Here is a 17,820-nt window from a genome sequence, read left to right on the forward strand (position 1 = left end):
TAACACCTCATAGGTTATATTTTATCAAGCTTTTATTAAAATTTCATACCACTCATCCTTTGAAGAAAAACTAAAATGAGAATAAACAAGGACTATAAAGGGTCAATATTCTATCCCTTGAAATTACAGATAGCATAATGAGTCCTACTGGTGTGTGAGTGATCTCATGCACATGATCTTTGTTTGACATCTGCATACTATCTATTTTTTTTTACCTGATGTCACACAGACACATTCATTTCAATGGACCTATGCACATGAACGTGTTATTCATGGATCCACATGGAGCCTGCCAAAAACTCAGAGGTCCTATTCTCTTCCCATATAAGTCTACGTGAATAAATATAGATGCTACACAGGTGCCATCGGCTTGACTACTTGTCCACTGCGAACCAAGGACAGTAGGTAGCCTACTTCATTCTTTCCAGTATGTTTTGTCTTCCCTCTACCGGGAGACACCTACATCACACGTACACCGTCCCCTTGCATCCCCTCATTGGACCTGCTTTGGGTGGACGAGGTTTCACATGGACCAAACGACTGTGACAAATATAGCGCTAAACTACACCAGAGCCAGATACTCGGGTACCAAGGGAATCCAGCTGCGCCCAAGCCATTAGGTCAGTGATGGCGAACCTATGGCACTGGTGCCAGAGGCGGCACTCGGGGCCCTCTCTGTGGGCACCAAGGCCATCACCTCAGCAAGAAGTTCACCAGACAAGACTCAAAGCATCTTCCTATAGAATCTTCCTACAATGATAGGGGAATTTGCCCTCCTCCTTTCAACTGCGTTGGTGTCTTTATGAGGCTGAACGACTGAAAGTTGTCAAAGAACAAGGAAAAAAAATTACAGCTTTAATTGCTGTGCTGGCACTTTGCAATAAATAAGTGGCTTTTGGTTGAAATTTGGGCACTCAGGCTCTAAAAGGTTCTCCATCACTGCATTAGGTCATGCCCCTTCATGACTTAATGGTCTGTAAACAATGGACCCTTGGTTATCAGTGTGTGAGGTCTAGTACCATTGTGTTTGTATATCTGTTTGTGTGATTACACTTATATTTTTATGTATGTACTTTATGTATATATACAGTAGTTGAATTTATTTGATTATATTCAAAACACATTCAATTATTTTCTAATATCTTCCAATTCTACTTGTAAACCAGAATGAAATCTGTCACTTCTCTGAATATTGTGACCAGATAAAAGACGATAGTGAAATAAAACTTTATTGATATCTCAATTCTTCGGCATGACGTCACAAGAGGACGAGGCACAGTGGGCGTGACAGAAGCGCTGGAAAGTCACCCAATCAGCTGTCAGGGGGGTGTGGCCGGTGACGTAGCGCCACACACTCAGCTCCAGTCCATGTGGAGCCTCACTCTTACTTCCGGTCAGACATGGCGGCCTCCATGGCAGGGCAAGTGCTGAGACATTTCACCGCTAAAACCTCCCTCCTCGGCAGGAATAAGGTGAGGACAGGCGGGGGAGGCTGCACTGGGAGGACTAGGGCAGGTGTCATGGCGGGGGCTGCTGTATTAGGATGTGAAAGGGTCCTGCTGTAGTGTGTGACACCTGTGTCCTGAGTGCTGACGTCACTGCTGCAGGTATACAGGTGTATATAAAGTGACTGGTTATTATGTGTTCATGTCAACAGCACTACGACTCCCAGCATGCACCGGAGATCAATATACCATGACCCCCACTAATCTTGTATTGGAGGTGCATTAGACATCGTGGATCTCTTACTCTCTATAGAGCAATGTACAGACGTGTTGTGATACAGAACTGTCATCAATGGCATTGCCTTAAAGGGGATGTCTGTCTCCTCCCTGTCAAACCTCACACCTCAAAATAGGTTATAAGTATAAAATAAGTAATTCTGACATCTCGCTGAGGTTACAGCGATGCTCTGGAGCCGGTCCAAGGTGCAGCCCCCCTCTAATCATGACACTGGGGTCCTTTATATGTGCATTGCTGCGGGTGATGATTTGGGACTACAATTCCCATCAGGCCCTGATCTCATTGTAACACTTATTGGCTCATTGTGGTGCAGAAAGAGTTAACTTTGCCTCTCCAGTGACCTCTAGTAGTTCCTGTGACCTTGTGCAGGTTTTGCTGTGTTGCTTCACAATGTGTAATTGTTCCTTCAATATTGATACAACAGAAAATCCTTGACGAGTAATTGATAACTAATGCGAGAAAAACATTAAGCAAAGAGCGATACCGGTCACTGACGGGATGCTGATCCTTAAAGGGATGTGCACTACAATACTTCGGCACACTAAGGCTACCCTGTTCTATGGCCCGTATGTTGGTGTAATCAGTTTCTGAGACGTTTGTACTCAAAAGGGTTCTGTCTGTTATCCGACTGTCACCTGATTTTGCGCATCCGTAAAAGAAAACGCAAAGCTTGCGAATTATGGACCTATTTTATCCCATACCCCTTGAAAGCTCACATGATTGTGTAAACCTCTATTAGACGGCACTGACTGCTATCACGGGTGGAGTAGGACCTGTGTTTTCTACAGTCTCCACCTGGATCAGTGACCGTTGCAATTATGTCCCGGGGTCTATTGAAATGAATGTGTCCGTGTAGCATCCGGGAAAAATAATGGATAACACACGGATGGGAATAACTACAGGTGGGAGAATCTCTGCCAATATCATCCACTGAACGCTTTGAAACTTATAACATGACTGGGATTCCCTCACTAGATGCCCTTTATACCACAGGTTTTCTAGGGTCTCCAACCACAGGGACCCCCAGCGATCATTGGACTAGGAAGCTAAAAGTCCTTTTTCGGCTTTGCAGGACATTGTTTTCCAACAGAAGTTAACTGATCTCAGATCATGCATGTGCATCTCTTTCCACAGTACTTTATGTGCCTTTGAGGGGGTTCTTATATTTATGGGGGTTTCAGTAGTGAGATCTCTATCCTATTGATGGGTGTTTAATAGTGGGGCAACCCCTTTAAAGGAAATCTGCAATTAAAATCCATCATGATAAACCAGGGACATTACTCATAGCTCCAGGCACCGTGACCGTGGTATATATTTGTATCCATGGCCTCTTTCCTTCTAAAAAAGATCAACTTTTAAAATTATGCTAATGAGTCAGAAGGGCTCCTGGGGGTGTTGCCAGAGCCCTTCTGTGCTGTAGCTTCACAGCCTGTCAGTGTGCAGGAGCTTTCCTCCCCCCCCCCCCCCCCCCCCCCCCCCCCCACTGTGTGCTAAAACTTCCTCTGCTTCAGTGATATTGTAGCAGAAAATGGGTGAGAGAGGTTGAGAGAGCAGAGGGGAGGTGGGAACGGTGTAGCAGCCAGTTAAGCTACAACACAGAGGGGCTTTGGCAACACCCCCAGGAGCCCTTCTGACTCATTAGCATAATTTTAAAAGTTGATCTTTTTAGAAGGAAAGAGGCCATGGATAACAAATATAAGAAGATTACCACAGTCACAGTGCCTGGATCTATGAGTACTGTCCCTGGTTTATCATGATGGATTTTGATGGTAGATTTTGTGTAAGGGGAATTAAATGTCTATATATTCATTAAAATCAACTAAAACCTGTTGAATCTGATCTTGAGCAATAGGGGCCCTCACTGCTGGGACTTGATATATTCTTTATTCGCTAGGGATCTTACAGCTATTACTAGAACCAGCGCCGTAGTGGTCCATGTGGAGGAGTGCTAGTATACATGCTCAACCAGAACCACATTCACTTCTTTGGGACTTCTCAGACCAATGTCTCTCCAAGCTCTGCAGAAGTGAAAGGAGGGCAGGTTGGGCCTCTATTTACATGAAGCAATTATGGGCTTCTGTTATCGTGGTCACTCAATTCGAACAAGTTCCTGCTCACACCAGTGAGAATACTGCAGCTCTTGTAGTCAGGCGCCCGTCCTCCCTTTGCCCTATGCCCTGCAGTTCCAAAGTTTAATTATTGGGTTTGTGTATTTACTGGATCAACAAATAGGAGAACTGGAAAGTCCTGAAAGTCTGCAACCTATAGTCCCACAGCAGTAACTCCGGGCTGTACACATGGAGTCTGCTCTGTGTCAGGGTAACGGGGACATATATATTTATAGGACATCCCCGATCCTCTTCTCGGCTCGTCATATGTTTAAGGGCTGGTCATGTGATGTGAATTCCTGCCTGTTGTTTTTCCACTGTCGCTTTGCCCTATATAGACCCAGCCGGATAAGGAGTGAGCAGTGCAGGGCTGGGACTGACGTGGACAGAATAGAGGAAAAGGTGGTGCATTTCTTTTCATGATGCATTTTAATTGCACATCTGTTCTGATCAATTTTTAATTAATTTTTGAAGATCCCATTTAAGTGCAAAATGATCTGTGTTGCTGCACTTAACTGCTGCACTGTTTAACTCCTGTGGGATCAAACCCTTCCTCCTAAAGGAACAGTGACGCCAAATTTTACCCCATTTAACTAGCAGTTCTCTCAGGTAGGGAATGAAATGTCCTTTTTATAATTCCCTCTTGTGAAGTCTTCTTCATTTACCTCTAAAAACCATTTCCAAAGTCATGTGAAAATGAGCAGAGAAGGGTCATATTTTTCCTGAGATGAGTCAAGTTTAGAAGTTCCACTGGGGTTTTTAGGAATGTTTCTAGACAACTTAGTACTGAGGATAGGTCTGTCTGAAGGAACGCTGCCCCTGCAGCCTTTAAACTCGACTCTTCTAATTGAAAATATGAGCTTTCTGTTTACCTTTTCACCTGACTTTGAAGGAAATGTGGTTTTTGTGGGGTTGCCCAGGATTATTAAAGCATAGCTTTCTCTCATAAATGATGCTACATCTGTCCGTAGGTTGCCACTGGTTATGAAGTCCCTAATTACTTGAAAGGGCTACAGATATCACAGTTATAGCTAATACACAGAGTTCGTGCTTCCCCCAAGCAACAGGGGCTCCTTGCATCATATACCCCTATCCTCAGCAGTGTTGTCTGTCCATAAGACCCCGACCCTGCACTTCCTGTGGTTCACACCTGACCAGGGCAGTATCCGCTGTAATGGAGCCGAGCTTCAATGCCAGGCACAACCCCATGGACAGGAGTGGTGCTGATGGTAGAAGACAGCAGCCATGTTTTTAAAACGCAACCCCTTTAAGTTTTAAAGTTAGTCCTTTAATTGAATGGTGCATCTTCTCTGTAAGAGCGGATGTCTTGGTTGAACAAAACCCCTATCAAAGAAAGTTCCTTGAAATTTTGAAAGTTTGGCCAAAATATAGTAGTAATGTTTCCTAGATCATCAGGATTCCTTTTTGTTTTATGTCCCAAGTCTGGGTTTAGGTGATGTTCTGCCCTTTGTGTCCCTTCACCTTGGTCAATAGTTAAACAACTGCTGAGTCGGCTTCTTTATTGCTGGTGACAGAATGTGTTTTTCACTAGATAATTCTGGTTAATCATTAGCCCGGAGCGACTTCTATCCTGGACACGGGCAGAAAACCATAGACTGCTGTTGTATCTGAAACAAAAGTTCCCGCAATGAAGAATCAAGTTTGGGGGGGGGGCACTAATTTTCTATCTCTCCAGCTTGAATCTAAGAGTCATAGGTTGGAAGGTCTCTTCTTGTAAGTGGAGCCATTTTCCTGGTTACATGTACATCATACGTACTTAAGTTAAAGGCCTATTACATGTCACAACTGCTAGACCCCATTAAAGGGATCAGACCGCAGGTTTGGCCATGTAGACCTGTGTGTTATGTATAGGATTTGTAGAGCTATGAAGCACTACCATTGTAGTAGCTGCAGGACTGTGAAAACTTGATTTATATTCCAAAGTCATAACTTATAGTCCTCACACTGCTGTGCTCCTCGGATGGTTGGATTCTTCTCTTTTGCAGTGCTTTCTGCGTCTTGCTACCCCAACCCCTAAGGCTGCGTTTACTAGATTTCACGTTCTGACTGTATATTTCTGCATTGCCGTTAGGATAATAATGCGGCAGATAAAGGATTTCAGCAGTTTTTGCAGCAGCGGCTGAGCCACGCGGGACATCGAACATCAAACCTCCACATCACACAGACTGTAAGATTAGGGAGGCGGCGGATACATAATTTATTATCTGTCTGGATGCCAAGGATCCTGCCGAATAGTGAACCCACCCTGAACCCTACTGTGTGATGTAGGAAGCACCTAAGTCATGGAGTGCACAGGGTTATCAGGGTAAAGTTGGGTATTTGAGTAATGGACAAGTCTAGAGGTTATTTGGTGCCCTGATTACCACTGGGATTGTCCACCAAATGGCATTTCAGCCTCAAAAGGGACGGTTGCTCAGCTTCTTCTGCTCTATAACATGCTGCCTGCAGATAGGACACTATGTACAATCTGCTCAGCTTCTTCTGCTCTATAACATGCTGCCTGCAGATAGGACACTATGTACAATCTGCTCAGTTCCTCCTGCTCTATAACATGCTGCCTGCAGATAGGACACTATGTACAATATGCTCAGCTTCTTCTGCTCTATAACATGCTGCTTGCAGATAGGACATTATGTACAATCTGTCCAGCACCTCCTCTTCTATAACATGCTGCCTGCAGATAGGACACTATGTACAATCCAAGGCCCAAGGCTCTTAGTGGCCGTCTCCTACTCACATCCTTTAGAATCCATTAAACCAGGAGCAGGAGCCTTGTAATAACGGGGCCGCACTTCTATCTTTTTCTCCCTCCTTGTAAGGCCGGACACGTTGTTCACTTCTCAGATGAAATGTAAAGAAATTCTCTTTGGTTATTAGCCTTTGCCTAAAAATATCATTTTAATATCACTTAAAATTACGAGGTTAAAGTTTTCATAAATCGCAGGGCGAGGTAGTAAAGCGCCGCTCCCTGAAGATATTGGGTAGTGCTGATCTCCTGTAAATTGCCGGCTGTATATCCTCTGCTGCGGTGCAGGCGCGCTCCTCCGGGCGCAGCGCTGGTGACTGCCGCCTCCCGTATGTCAGCACTTTACATTTTTGCCAATAGACATTTTCAGGTCACAGAAAAACAATGATTTCTGCGGGTTTTGAAGATTAAGGACAGAAATTATTGTATTCGGAAATAGAGGATGCTCTATTCTTATCTGCCGAGATGTCATACCGTCGGAGCGGATTCCCCATGTTGAATATAGAGGTTGGTATGCCTTGGGAAATATCTATTCCTGCTCTTTAGGTGTCACACCTTAAAGGAAATCTACCATCAGAATTCATCATTATAAACCAGGGACACTTACACAACTTGTAAAATTATGCTAATGAGCCAGAAGTGCTCTGGAAGGGGGGTGGTGGTGTTGCCAGAGCCCCTCTGTGCTGCACATTCAAGGTTGTTACACTGTCCCCCCCCCTCTCCTATTAAGGAGTTTTCTAGGAACCCAACTGATTAACTGACGGCAGAATTGGGCAATCCTCGCAGCGCTTGGCTGCTGCATCTCACCTCCATTGAGTTAGTTTGTACAAAGACCCCATTAAATGCATTTTCATGAGATGTGTTTTGCCTTAAAATCCAGTATTATTGTATCCAGTTATATTGTTATCCCTTATCCTGTGATGGGTGGGGGTCTGGCCACTTGGATCTTGGATAATGAGAATGGGAGTCCTACTCATACTAATTGATACTGGAAATGGGGGTGCCACAGAGACCTTAGCGCTGTGCTCTGCAATTTCCAACATGTCCAGAGTATTGAATGGAGCGACAGGTCCCATGCTCAACTTGCCGCTCCATCTAATACTGAGAATAAGACACCCCAGATCTCATGATCATTAGAGGTCTCATTGGTCGGACCCTCGCTGATTGTCATCCCCAGTTTAGGGGGTAATAATATAGACCTGTCTCCTGGCTAAATGGCTGGTTGTAGGGTGCTCCCATCCCACCGTACTGCTCACCTATTAAAGGAGTTGGCCACTTACAGGAAATTTTAAAAGGGTAGGTTTAGAGCCCTAATTGGGTCGCCCATATTAGCCGGGCAGCAGCATCCTGTAACGTTCTGTGTCTGACTGGCTTCTGGGTGATGGAGGAGGCCATGCAGACATTACTATATCCATGGCTCCCTCCAACCCCAGGGAGCCAGAATGACAATGAACATCACAGGAAGTTTGTGTCTTTTAGGACACTTTAAGAGGGTTAGTAGAACACCTTAACTTCCTATGATGTCCCTGGCCGTCTGGGGACAGAGGGAGCCATGAATATAGTAATAGTATAGTAATGTCTGCATGGCCTCCTCCATCCCCCCAAAAGCCAACCAGATATGGAACATCATAGGAAGCCCCATGTCTTGCTGTGACCCAATTTGGGCTCTATACCCACCATTTTAAAATTTACTGTAAGTTGCCAACTCCTTACCTATGGATAGCTAATTAATAACTGACCCTGGAAAAAAAATTTAATAACATGGCTGTATTCCTGTATTCTCCTAGAAACTGCGCCACCGTAGTCAGTGGGTCATGAGTGGTATCGAACTCTGATGAATGGTACAGAACTGCAATACCACTTTCAGTCCATGCGCATGTGTGGCGCTGTCTTTCATCTCTCTCATCTGTCATTGATTTTTATTTATTTATTTTTTAATTTTTTTTGTGTTCCTTCTTGGTCTGTCGTTACAATAACGGCATAAATTTCCCATTGAAGAGAAAATGTATATCTTTATCTTTTATCGTTCTTCTATTACCCGGGGACATGAAGCCGCCTTGTAATTAAAGCAACAGGCAGTAAACATTAAATTGGTCACGTAGCGCGGGAGACGCTGGAAGCGTTTTTTGATCCAATAATTGTGATTAAATAGATTTACCATTTGCAGGACGTTTTATCGGGAAAGATTGCGGCTTTTATTTAATAATCACATTATGGAAAAAGGATTTAAATCTAAAATTATGATGTGGTTTTTATTCGATGGCTGCGTCACCAGAAGATGCACGATTGCGTTCTGTTTACCAGGTGATTATGTGGTCGCCTTTTACTAAAAGTCATGTCTTGTTATCATCTTTTATTTGAATTCTTCATATTTGCGCCCGATTTGTACCCATACACCCGAATAATGTCACCTGACTCCAAAGATGGATTCGCCGACCACCTAAAGCGGATGTGTTTGCCAAGACTCTTCCGAGATTGTAAACTAAAACTTAAAGGATGAACCTGATTTTAAACCCAAGAAGTTTTCCAACCAAGTTAGGCCCTATCCACAGGAGTGATGAGACCCCCACAGATCACGAGAGCAGGGGGTCCGATGTACCCCCGTTGGACCCCTTGTTGCGCCCTGAGAAGAGCGGAGCAGCTAGTCACTCATGGCTATGCTGCCCCCATTCATCTCTATGAAGCTGATGGAGATTGCTGAGTATGGGGCTCGGTTATCTCCATCAGCTCCATAGAGATGAACTGGGCAGCTCTGCTCATCTTGGGGAGCGATCTTGTGATCTGTGGGGATCCCTAATGATAAGCAACTTGGGCCCTATCCTGACGATGGGGCCAAACTTGTTTCATGGGAACTACCGGCCCCCTCAGGTAGGGGATGAAATATCCTTTCTAGCAATTCTCTCTTCGGTTAAAATGCAAGTATTTTGCCAAAATCGAAAAATTGCCTCCAAAGTCACATGCAGATGAAGAGTCACTTTTTGACTCAGCTGACTCCGTTTTAAAGGCTGGAAGTGGAGCATCAGTTCTGACACTCCTAAATTGTGCGCTGTAGCACAGGCTTCTGGTGTCATTGGGAAGATGAAAATCACATCTTTACAAACACATCATGATTGCAGTTCTGTGCACAGTTGTCCAATTCTGATCATTTCAATCAGATATTGATGACCTAAATATCTGATCGAAGTGAATGTGGGCTAATCCTGGAGTTACAGCACCCCATAACCCGTCTATATGTGGTTCCATCGCTGTCTTAGTCTTAAATGCTGATTTGTGACGAGACCGGTCGATGGCCTAACAAAAGGTAACTTATGGCCATGTGCACTGTATACGCTGCATATCCAGTGACCATAGCATGAGGTCCTCCAGCTATTGGAAAACTACAACTCCCAGCATCAAGGTGGTTTTGTTTTTCGGAGAGTTGCGGTGAACCATGGAGTTAGCGGACTATGAACATGTAATATTCATACCTTCTATTTTTTCATATCTGGTATCAATGTTCTCTCTCTTTTGTCCCCCCCCCACCCCCACCCCCATTACAGATGAATGTTGTCACTTTGAGGAGTCGCTGTCATGTCGACCTGTCTGTAGAATGTGAGATAGATGCTGGTGATATTTGTGGGAATGGATGGATGTTGGAGGTGGCGTTGGCTGTTGATATATCTGCAATTTGCAATGACCTTTAGAATGAGCAAAGCGGGTAATGATATTAAATGTTACACTGCCTCACCTGGGTCACCGAGAGCCGAGCGCGTGTAGCCCTCCGTCTCTTACAGCCGGTAAGGTCTCTGTAATTGTGAATTTTTTTGATGTTTTGTTCGCTGATTTCTCGTTCTTTCTGATACCTGTGCTTTTTTTTTATTCATCAACGTTTTGTGTTGTGTATGGCCTCAGCCTTTTGAGTTTCAGGCTTGTGTTTAGACCTTAAGACTGGTTTAGACTCTACCAGACTTAAAGGGGTATTCCTCCCATGAAGACAAAATTCTTAAATATATACTCAGTGAATTTGTTATTTTGTTATCCTAATTCACTGTTATTAACCTAAATACAGCGTTTCACAGATACAATAAAAACAACCTGTCTCTATCAGTCCTGGTGATTTTGGTTGTCCCTGGATATGACCATAAATATTTTGACTATGGTTGGTTCCTCTCTTGAATAGCTTCTCCTTTCTGCACACTGCATTGCTCAGTGTAATTCACCCAGGTAAAAAAAAAAATTTTAATAACATATAATTGAAGAAATGGAACAGTGACCATTTGGTGATCTATCCGTCAATGTATCCCTTTGTCGTGGGTGCAGCAGGAAGTAGAAACCGATTGGAAAACGGAAGCATCCAGAGTTTATCGAGGGGAGTATGATTTTTAATAATTTTTTTCCCTTTTAATAGTGACTTATGGGGGCGAGGAGACTCTTCTCAAACCTTCATACAGACACGGGCAATTGTCTTTGTAAAACAATTCCCTTTAATAGAGGAAAATAAACTCTTAGGAGGGTCCCGACATCCATCCCGCCCTGTCTTGCCATAAAGGCATTTGGCCCGTCACGTCGCTGACTGAAATGGTCTTACTTAGCAAAACTGTACCAGGAAAAGACACAATGATCTGTAAAAGACGTATTTACCCAGGATTTTATGTTTACCTTAAGGGGAGGAAGCCATTATCCGGCAGAGAGGCATCCGAGGCTATTTAACGGACACATTACATTTGGAGTAACCTTCACAAAGTGATCTCCAGGCTGATTGCTAATGCAGGCAGAAAACTAGGCACAAACGCATCATAAAAAGTTAAAGAGGGAAGCGATACCGCCGTCTGCAGATGTTTGTCTGTTTTTCAAGACTCCACGAAGGTTCATTAAGTCATTTCGAGCAATACTGGGGATATTTTTTTTTTCAGTGTTCTCAGAATCTGTAATTCCAGGGAAGATGTATCCATTCTTCTTTCTTTCTTTTTGTTTTTGTCATTTTATGCTTTACTTTATACATCCTGGCTCAGAATAACATAGGACCCCAATGACAAATCCAGGAACATTAATTACAGATTAAACAGTGGTCCGGCGTCATTTTATAAAAGAGACGTTTAAAAGAAATCTACCATGAAATCCATCATGATAAACCAGGGACACTCATTCATAGATTCGGGCACCGGGACTGTGATAATCTTCTTACATTTGTTATCCATGGTCTTCTTTCTCATAAAAAAAACTTTCAAATTAATCCTAATGAGTTACCAGAGTTCTTCTGTGCTCAAGCTTTACAGGCTGTTACACTGTCTCTCCCCTGCTGCCTCAGCACTTCCCTTCCCTCTGCTTGCTGTAATCTCACGCCATGTGAATGCCTGTAAAGCTTGCAGAACGCAGGGACTCTGGTAACGTCCTCAGAGTCTTTCTGTCTCATTAGAATAATTTTAATAGTTGATTTCAGAAGGAAGGAGGCCATGGATAACAAATATAAGAAGATTACCACAGTCCTGGTGCCTGGATCTGTGAGTAATGTCCCTGGTTTATTATGTGTTTAAATGGTAGTCATAATGTGTGCGTGTGTGTGTTTTTTTTTTTTTTTTTTTTTAATATGAACGTGACATGGGCACCCAGAATACTGTATCTAGAACATGGGAAATTGTCATCCCTTTTAAGAGGTAGCCATACAGATATTCTGTTTTCCCCCAGTGCAAATACACATGTACACTGAACTTAAATGGAGGAGTTTGTCAAATCCATCAAACCCTAATCTTCTCCTGACCTCTAATGCATTGCATTCCGCTTAAAGGACACCTGTCATCAGGTCTGTGTCACTAGTCCTGTCACCACTACCTGTTGGAGCAGCTCACAAGGATCCCATCCCAGCCTTTATCTAGTTAGTTCATACATTATTCATTGTAAAATCATCTATTCTTTATTATGTAAATGAGGCTGGTCACATGGTCAGAGGCAGTGATGTCACCCCTGTTACCCCTCCCCTCTCCTCCCCCTGCTCATGTCTGTGTGTAATGTATAGTAAAGCATGGCTAGTGTGTGTGCTGCATCTGCTGACATGCTGCATCCTCCTAATACACAGACATCAGCTACACATGAATCTGACATGTTCTGCTGTAACATGGCTGCTGCATGGAGCTGCTGTATCTCTCCTATACACGCACACACAGGGGGCGTGGCCACCAGCACCAGGAAGCACATCATTATACAGCCTCACAACATTATACAGGCTGTCAGTCAAGCACTGGGGGTGTGGCTGTGCCTCCCACTCATGAATAAGCTGGACAGCTTGAATATGCTAATGCTTCATTGGACATTTCACAGGTCATTTGCATACAGCTTTAGGACCTCATTGCTTAGGTTTACAGGCATGTAGAGGGACAATGAAAGGATAGAGGCAATGCTCTCTAATGGCAGTTTATGAAAATATATTTAGTTTAGGGGGGTTATTTTGCATGACGGGTTCTCTTTAAACGGCTAAAATCTGTAGATTCAGACAACTTTGGGCACTTCATTCACAATTTTGCAGTTTTGCCAAGTGCATTACCTCCCTGCATCCAGATGGTCCTGGTTGTCCTTCCATCTTGCACATTGTTACATTGTTGCTGAGTCCATACAACGTTTGATAACTTCATTATGATTGTGATCATTGATTTTATTACTTTCAAATAGTCTATCCTGGGTTATTGTTTTTTATCTTGTTCTTTACAAACATCAACTAATTTTATTGATTGCTTTGTTTTTACATACACAGTCATTGTGTGGTTTTGACCTGATGAAGACCCCTCAATGCGGCGGTGAAACACGTTGTCCTATCTCCAATAAAATGTTCATAAATTCAATGTTGTCTCTATTACGGATGTAGCGCTTCTATTTGCTTACCCCATTTTCTTCCAATCACTTGTATATCTTCATTAGTAGTATGTGCTGTCTGCAGACCCACTACTCCTCCTGCTTGTAAGAGCTGCCAGGGAGAACCCTATGATAAGCAGGAGGCTGAAGATGCATCATATAGGACAAGGTGAGACTTGGAATCAGTTTATGTCCTTGAACGCTTAGCTAGGAATCATTGTTATGAAATACTTGCATATTTTGATGACCTGATGAAATTTTGAAAAGATCAAAATAAAAGGGGACAAGTAGTGGTTCGTGGGGACACTATACCACTCTGCACCCCCACCTGTAGGGCACATGTGCACTGGAGATTGGGTGCACTATGAATCCGCACATAGGCACTAAAAGCACCAGAGATGGGATTTTTATGAAATAATGGCCAAGGACAGCAGGGATATTGGGTATTTTGGGACACAAACCCACAGATTCATAAGGACCTGTGGGGGATTTAGTATCCAACATTGCCCTGAACATTTTCCATTTTAAAGGACTGGGTGCTGGGGTAAAGGGACCAAAAGAAAAAAAGGCATACTTGCCCTGCTCCGGCTGCCCCAGGGGCATCAGAGAGGTGCCGGATTCTCTTGAGGGGAGTCATAGATGGCCTCATATTGTTGTGTATGACCTTGCAGGGACCTTAATCCTGAGGGATCAGGTCACTGAGTGGACCCATGCCTATAGGTCAGTATGGGCCCATGCCCTGACAGCGGCATTACTTGCTGTATTGCATATTGGTCCCGGGTGCCTGAGAAGAGGGGTATACACTTAGGGATCCATAATACAATCCATTTGGTTCCTGTGTGTACGGGGCCCAGGTTTTAGCACATTTCACCCATCGTTACCATTTCCACGCCCTGGTGCGTCGGCACTGAAGCGGTTAAGACCATAAAACAAAGGGGCTTGTGGTAGGGAAGAGAATTTTATTGCCTTTATTTGGGGGATTTTTTTTTTCCTGGAGGGATTGGCGCATTAGATGTTGAAAGGTGCAATCCAGGCGATATTAATTTCTAATCACAGCGCGCTGCACGTCTCTCTCCCCTTACCGTTCATTAAAGGGATTTTCCTCACAAGTTCAATTAGAAACGTTTCACATAATAAAGTTTTTTTTTGTGATTTAAAAAAAAAAATCCGAGCCCAGCAGTGAAGTGGGTGAATTTCCTTGTAGTGCGCCGGAGGGTGCATGCTAGCATAATCTCTCCCGCGAAAAGAGAGCGGGTGCCGGCTAATAACAGACCTGTTAACCTCTCGCGCCGAGCATGTCACATACAAGACTTCTACCAATTACTGGCACTTTCTTTTAGCACTTTTTTTTAAAAATAAAAAAATTTTTTTTTTTTTTCTAAAAGCTGCGGCCGGTCTTGCAGAGCGGCTTTTATACAGAGAAACCTTACGTTTTAGTCATTTTTGCTACTTGACAGAAGAATGGAGGAAAAAATTTGACTTAAAATGAACCAGGAATGTGATTTTTAGCTGTTGACAGGTTCCAGTAGCCTGTGCTGTGCTGATTTTTTTTTTTTTTTTTTTTTTTTAAATGCCTTTTTCGGCACAAATTAACAAATTCAGTACTTTTATAATAGTTTATTTCACATTACCTGGCTCACTGTCGGCATCATGCGGTGAGTCCTGGGGGAAGGGGGATTCAGCTACAGCCTTTGTGTGTCTGTATCTGTCTCCTCTACATCCAGCTCCCTCCACCTATCCACTCCCTGTGATGTGCATTGAGCAGGCAGGGGAGGAGGAAGAATGCATGAAGAGACTGAGACATAGGAACACAGGCCATTGAACCCGCCGGGAGACGTTGCTGCAAGGAGCCAGGTTATGTGAAATAAAATTATATAAAGTACTGAAATGATCAGAATGCTGACAAAGGCATTTTTTTTTTTAAAATCTGCTTTGCTCAGGCTATTGGAACCTGTCACCAGCTAAAAATTACATTCCTGGTGACGGGCTGTAAGACCCGCCCAGAGCACTTGCAGGAATTCACTTTTCACTGCTGCCACTTTCTAAACACACACTGTGATTACACAGCTCTCCCAGGCCTTTACTTGGCGCTGGCTATAGTTTACTATAGTCAAAACTGATGATGGGTTCCCTTTAACTCCTGTCTTGTGGATAGGAGATACATTTTTAGTTTGGTGGATTGACCACAGGGTCCCCCACCTATTATTAGAATGTGGGTCCCCCATGAGAATAGCGGCGCGTTCATCAATTTCCGCCAGTCCCACAGACACTGAATGGATAAGCAGGGGGCCCATCATTTACAGGAAACCAGACCCCCGTTCCCCTTGCCAAATTTATCCCTAGTTCCTGGAACTCTGCGTGACCCATGAACATTGATGCGAGAACGGCCTGTATTCCTCACAGTATTCTGTATTCCTCCATGCATTGTTGTGTATTGCCGTATGTGACGGGTGTAATCTCCGCCATGCAGTGACAGCCCCGCAGATGGAGCACAGCTGCTTAATGGTTGTCATTCCCCCCCACTGTTTTATGATCATTAGACGCCGCAGATTCCTCTACCTTCTTACTGGTCTGTTAACCAGCGGAGAGGTCGGCTCCATTACCCTCCAGATTTATCAGTTATACAGTAAAATACAATAGTAAATAAGGTTTTATGGAAAGACAACATCCTGACTACAAACTCTTCTGCCGTATATATATATATATACCATGTTGTTGTGCACTATAATTTTCCATTTACGGTAAGTACATTATTGCTTCATCACATAAAAAAAAAAAACAACTAACTGTGCAATAAGTTTCATCCCCTGCTGTTCATAGCTCCTCTGCAAATCCTTGTGTCTCCATGGTGACAGACTACAAAGAACCCCTGTGTAGTCTGATCCTGTAGTCATGTCCCCTTCCATCTGTCCCACTACTTCTAACTTAATGTTTAAGGGATATTTTCTCTCTTCATTGGGCCGGAGTAGAATTCTAGATTGGAGCCAAGCGGAGATTCGTGTAGATTTGTAGAACTATGGACGCTTGGTTTATTATATGGATTGAGCAGTGGTCAAGTATAGGCTTCTTGGAGGTCGGTTGTCCATTCATTGGAGATTTGTCAGAAGTGTCTGAAGTAAAATTGTTCTAGTTGTCGATTGAACCAATCGGAGTTCAGGTTTAATTTTATATAAACGGCTCTGGGAAAATGAAAGTTTTGGATCAGTTTTGTTCTCAGACACTTTTGATAAATTTCCCTCCGTGTGTAAATCTCTCATGGACACAGTCTGAATTTTTGTTTCTCTCTTGATTTCAGCGTCACGTTGGCTTTCGGTTCTGGAAGTGTCGTGGGTCACGGTGCTACTAGGGTCAATGTGGGCCACGATGATATGGCACAAACGACTTCACATAGGCAACTGATTGGACACAACACTGTCCCGTAATCCCCCAACTCCTTTGACCCAGCAGGCGCTATTAAGGACCCAAACCAATGGGACGCTGTAGCCGGATCAGGTTTGGTTGACCCTTGTTCCAGCCCTTGAGATTCCTGGAAACTCCCTAAGGCTAGGAATCTGTAGACTCGTATCATTCAATATTTCCTCATTGATTCTAATGCTGGTCGTCTCCATACATATGCAATCCTATCCCATGTATATGTAAAAGGTAATTAGAGCAGAAGTAAAGATGGCGGAGGCTGGCGATATATATTGCCTTCCTCTCTATGATCCCTCTGCTCACCACCCCAGGCGTCTTCTCTCTCTCCTTTTGATCTTATTCTCTCTCATACTGAAATCAAAACTGAGAACTACTATGAAAACAAAAAAAATCTTCTTTATGTCTCCCAGGAGATCATCCAGTTCCTTCTGATTTCTCTTTAAAGTTCTCTTTTGGCTTTGATACAAGTGACTGCAGAAGGAGCCTCCCCTCAATACTGTCGGCTCTCGATGGTTAAAGGACACCTGTCATCAGGTCTCTGTCACTTGTCCTGTCACCTCTTCCTGTTGGAGCAGCTCACAAGGATCCCATCACAGCCTTTATCTAGTTATTTCATACATTATTCATTGTAAAATCATCTATTCTTTATCATGTAAATGAGGCTGGTCACATGGTCAGAGGCAGTGATGTCACCCCTGTTACCCCTCCCCTCTCCTCCCCCTGCTCATGTCTGTGTATAATGTATAGTAAAGCATTGCTAGTGTGTGTGCTGCATCTGCTGACATGCTGCATCCTCCTAATATACAGGTGAGAGACACAGACATCAGCTACACATGAATCTGACATGTTCTGCTATAACATGGCTGCATGGAGCTGCTGTATCTCTCCTATACACACACACACACACACACACACACACACACACACACACACACACACACACACACACACACAGGCTGCAGGGGG

General features: G+C 43.7%; 1 protein-coding gene across 1 annotated transcript in view; it reads left to right on the forward strand.

Moving 5' to 3' along the window:
- The first annotated feature begins 1,312 nt into the window (after window positions 1-1,312).
- SUCLG2 (succinate-CoA ligase GDP-forming subunit beta) overlaps window positions 1,313-17,820 on the forward strand; it is a 138,859-nt gene continuing 122,351 nt past the window's right edge. The window contains exon 1 of the mRNA XM_072126993.1: window positions 1,313-1,472. Coding sequence (XP_071983094.1) covers window positions 1,401-1,472 — 72 coding nt within the window. The 5' untranslated portion in view covers window positions 1,313-1,400. The remainder of the gene's footprint in view (window positions 1,473-17,820) is intronic.

Source organism: Engystomops pustulosus, chromosome 10 (genome assembly GCF_040894005.1).
Source record: "Engystomops pustulosus chromosome 10, aEngPut4.maternal, whole genome shotgun sequence".
NCBI lineage: Eukaryota > Metazoa > Chordata > Amphibia > Anura > Leptodactylidae > Engystomops > Engystomops pustulosus.